Source organism: Clarias gariepinus, chromosome 14, assembly GCF_024256425.1.
Source record: "Clarias gariepinus isolate MV-2021 ecotype Netherlands chromosome 14, CGAR_prim_01v2, whole genome shotgun sequence".
NCBI lineage: Eukaryota > Metazoa > Chordata > Actinopteri > Siluriformes > Clariidae > Clarias > Clarias gariepinus.
This window is the reverse complement of record NC_071113.1, coordinates 8,722,938-8,727,500: the sequence shown is the minus strand read 5'-3', so window position 1 is coordinate 8,727,500 and position 4,563 is coordinate 8,722,938. Positions and strand designations below refer to the sequence as shown.

At 41.2% G+C, this 4,563-nt stretch overlaps 1 protein-coding gene across 1 annotated transcript; it reads right to left on the bottom strand.

Annotated features, from left to right (window-relative positions):
- Positions 1 to 1,713: 1,713 nt before the first annotated feature.
- On the bottom strand, positions 1,714 to 4,114 carry dkk1b (dickkopf WNT signaling pathway inhibitor 1b). The gene is given in 5 exon segments (XM_053511958.1): positions 1,714 to 2,471; positions 2,575 to 2,718; positions 3,633 to 3,774; positions 3,874 to 4,054; positions 4,056 to 4,114. Coding segments are annotated over 5 exon segments (777 nt in total). The 3' UTR covers positions 1,714 to 2,220.
- Positions 4,115 to 4,563: the final 449 nt, after the last annotated feature.

Sequence of the window (4,563 nt, the reverse complement as noted above, 5' to 3'; positions counted from 1 at the left end):
CTTGGAAGTAGGAAACCACTTAAATGGAAGATAGAGCTTGTGGAAAAACATCTGGAAGTACAAAAAAGGCTTAGATAAGAAGGAAAAGAAGAGCTATTGGGTAAAAAAGCAGATTGCTACGTTTAGACCGATACGAAGAAAATGCGCCTCGTCTGCTTTCCTCTGTCTTTATTAAATCGTATGATGGGCTTGTTGAACATCTGGACTTTTGACAGGCATTAGGACAAAGGAACATCAAAAGACATTAAAAGCAAAAACTCTGGGAAACATTCTTGTCTGTCTTTAGATCTCTACTGGTTACCCCATAACCTTTTTTTTCTTTTTATATGAAGGGCATAAATAAAACAATACATTTTTATGAATATCACAGTGATTTCTTTTCTTTTTTTTTCTTCTCTTTTGCTGCCTGCAAGTGACCTCGAGGTGACGCATTAATCAAAAGATAAATATTTATCATATATTAACCTGGTTGCATCTTTCTAATTAAGTCCCTCAGGAAGCTTCAGTCATTTAACTATTTGTTCCAAACTAACATTGTGCCACGAAGCCGTCGACTGATCTCGACTTCAAAGTGAGGCAGGCCTACAAACATTCACACTGGCCTCTTCTGAAGTGCTTCAACTGCTATTTTATTGTCTTCACTCCTCCAAAAAGAAAATAGAGGGAAATCCGTGACTTCACTGTAATGCTTGCAGATCGGTTATGACTAAATGACAGAGCCATCCTTTAATGGCTTGTTTATCCCCTGAAGCAAAGAACAAATTGAATAGTCCTGGAGCTGCTCCAGTATTCTAGGGATGCTTGCTCTATTGCCTAAAGAATTAGCCACCTTACTTGTATGCTTAGTCGAGGGACTTTGGTGTCTGTTTGCGCAACTGTTATGATTGGGATTCCATGCACAGATGTTTTTGGTCTCTGAGCTGTTGTCGGTATTGACAAAAGATGAGGGACGGCCTCTCAAACAGCAGCCAAAGCACATGCAAAAAGGACAATGTCAGTGTGTATATATCCTGTGCTTTGAAATGTCTACCCCTTCTGTTTTGTTTCCTTTGACAGATCCAAGTAAAGACTTCAAACCCTCAGTTTCTGGTTACTAAGGAGGAAGCGCAAAAGAGACACTCAAAGAGGACGCAGCTCTAAAAAGACAGCATGTTATGTTACGAGCTGTGGGATTGCGTGCTTTTGTGATATCACCGTACTCTTTTTGAAATTACAACCCTTTACGCTGAGTTCCCTGCCCCCTCAACGTACACAAATGCACATACATTCTGACACTTTGCTTTATCATATATGGACTATGAGCACACCCGTCATCTCTGGAGTTTATGATCTATTGTTCAGCTTCCTAAAACCTTTAAGACTAAACAGATCAATTATTGTGTTATGTGTAAAGCAGATGTTTTTTTTAACTGGATTTTAGTACTGTTTTTTTGTGTGTGTTCTCGCTGGTGCAACAAAGTATTATCACCCGATTTTTCATTTTCATAATGTAACCTGTTGAAAACAGGAAATGACCATGCAACTTTCCTTTGCCCATAAATAAAATAGCTTTAAGCCACCTAATTAATTGCATAAACATAACCGTTTACCATCTGTTACTGCCTCCCTCCTCCATTTTCCCCCATATTTATTGCTAATAGGTATTCTCACAGTGCTAACAATTAAACAAGTTTTAATATTAGAGGATGAATAAAAGAATGTAACTCTAAAAGATTACCATTGGTCTTTTTTTATTGGTAATTATGGCAGCTATTACAGCTTAAACACTTAAACACAGCCTAAAACATAAATAGCATTACACTCTTTATTTAGAATAAAAAATAGACATATATCAGTCTCTGTACGATTATAAAAATCTGTATATACAAAGGGGGGTGATGCATACTCTGTGTGTTGACAAAAATCAGAGTTAAGTGCCAACATTCCCAATAGTATTTACAATACAGTAATGTACTGCAACCATCAAATGCCAAGTTCCATAGAGAAACATTTATATCTACTCTGCAATGTTGACACACACACAACTGGAGACGGTAAGAAATAAGAACAACATATTAAAAAACAAAAAAAATAAATCGAAACAGAGTATAGAATCCCATTCCATTCCATGTCATTTCCACTTCCACTGTTGATGTTTTTCTTTTTTCTTTCTCTCTACGTTCTTAAAGATTGCTCCTTCTTCCCAGAAACTTTCAGGAAATAATCCTCAACTCGAGCATCTTAGTGTCTCTGGCATGTGTGGAGGCTTCGCGAGACCTTGCCGTGATCTCCTTTCTGCATTCTGCAACTCAGACCTTCCCCGCAGTCACAACGCTGGAAGATCTCCAGAGCGTGAGTGGCTTTCCGCTTGTGCTTCGTGCACACCTGGCCCTCTTTCAGCACCGGCTTGCATATCTTGGACCAAAAGTGACGGGCACAGCAGAGACCCTCGCTGCAGTCTGAAGATCTCAGGCAGTTCTCTCCTTCCAGACCTGAAGCAACACACACACACACACAAACTAAATCAGACTTCTTGCTCGACTGGAGGAAAGTGTAGAATATTACTTAGATTTTACTTGTAATAACGAGGTATACCTTTAAGGTTTTGAGGTGCTTCCGGAAGCGGTACTTTGGATTGGTGGGTCACTGTAGCGTTCTCTTTAAGATGAGTGCTGATGGACACAAGCTCTTCTACGACGGCTTGAAGAATGAGGTCTGGGTCGTTCGTTTGGCACACTCCTGAAAGGAAAAGAAAAATAAAATGTTCAGATAACCTGTTCAGGTTGTATGTAGAAGGAATTAACCCTCAGGGACGTTATTCATAAAGACATAATGGATGTTAACATTTTAAGATGTCTTGAGGACATCCCTACGGGTTCTAGTCTTGAAGCAGTCCTACTGTACCCACTAAGATGTTTAGAATTTTATACAAGTTCCAGATTAACTGATGATGCTTTTATACAAGAGGACAAGATACTGCAAAACAAGTCACTGTTAAAATTAATGTTTTGTGAAAGACGCATCATACCTTTGCTACAGTGGTTGTCATGTGCTGCCTTGTTTTAACATTTTTAGAGCTTTAATGAGTCCTGAGGACATCACCAATAGGTCTCTAGTCCTGAACATATCATGCAGGCCTAACCTGTACCCACTACAATGTTTAAAATTTTATACATTTCCTAATTTAATGAGAATGCAAGACAAGTGACACTGTTATGATTTGTGTTTTGTGAAAGTTATTATACCAAAACATCATATACTATGATCTTTAGAATTTTATAGAGTTCCTGATTTACAGACTACAAAAGGAGGGTTTGGGCTGCTGAAGGGATTATCAGTGCATATCCAGAATGAAGAGTGAACAGTTTCAATGTTCTCCCTACTTTGCAATAAAATGATGTGCAATACTAATATGTGCAAAACCACTGATGGTTACACCTAACATCCAATTCTATTACTTGTTAATTATAATTTGTGTGTGTGTGTGTGTGTGTGTGTGTGTGTGTGTGTGTTCCTTGTATATGCAAATGTACTTGGCAATAAAGTTCTTTCTGATTCTGATTAACTGATGATGCTGATACAACCTGACAGGATGATGCAAGACAAGTGACCCTGTTAATGTAAATGAATGTTATGTAAAATAGTCTTCGTACCGTTGCTACAGTGGTTGCCAGGGCAGCACATGGCGTCCCGGGTGCAGCGCTTTCTACGTTTCTTGCACTGAAGGCACGCGCCACGGGAGAGCAGGCAGAACTCCTCGCGACGGCACTCGGAGTCGACTGTGCACGCCTGAGGCTATAAGGGGGGCAAAACAAAACCATGAAGCATTGATCAGATGAGATGAGCATGCATAAACACAATGATGAGCTACACGTCAGTAGTGATGCGGCTTACCTGCGCTGTATCGATGGCTAAGTTCTGCTCGCCCCCGTCCACTGGGAGCACATCTGGGCTCGCGCTGGCCGCAGCTGTACCGAACTTGATGGCGTTGGAGTTGTGGAGAACAGCGCTCGCGAACGCGCACCTGAGCAGAGCGAGGCACAAGGCGGAAACCCTCACGAGCGACATCATTAACCTTACACGAGCACCTACAAGAGCGCGCTTTCCTGCCGGTGTGCAGCGCGTGACGCTTCATTTATACCCCAGGCTGCATGTTTGTGTTGCCCGCCCCTCACAAGGGCAGGAGGAGGAGGAGGGGATGAAATTTCAAAAGAGCCGCTGCCGGTGTGTGTGTGTGTTTATGTGTGTAGTGTGTTTGGCAGCTAAGGGCAGGGCGCGCGCTTTGTGGCCTTTAAGCCTCGAGCGCACATCAAACGCTCTGTTAGCCGAGCCGTTCCCCGCGCTTTAACTGGAATTAACGCGATGTGTATTGGGGAGCTTTCTAATCAAACCGGGATTATTGTGGAAATTAGGGCGATTCGGGCTTCCATATAATGTCGTAAAAAGTTTTACAATCCGTTTGCTACGTCACACTCAGTTAGTGTCTATTGTGTGACCACACAGAGTCTCTACGACTTCATTGTTCAATAACCAAGATTAATAAAAAAAGAGCTATATATGTGATCGATCGATAGATAGATAGAT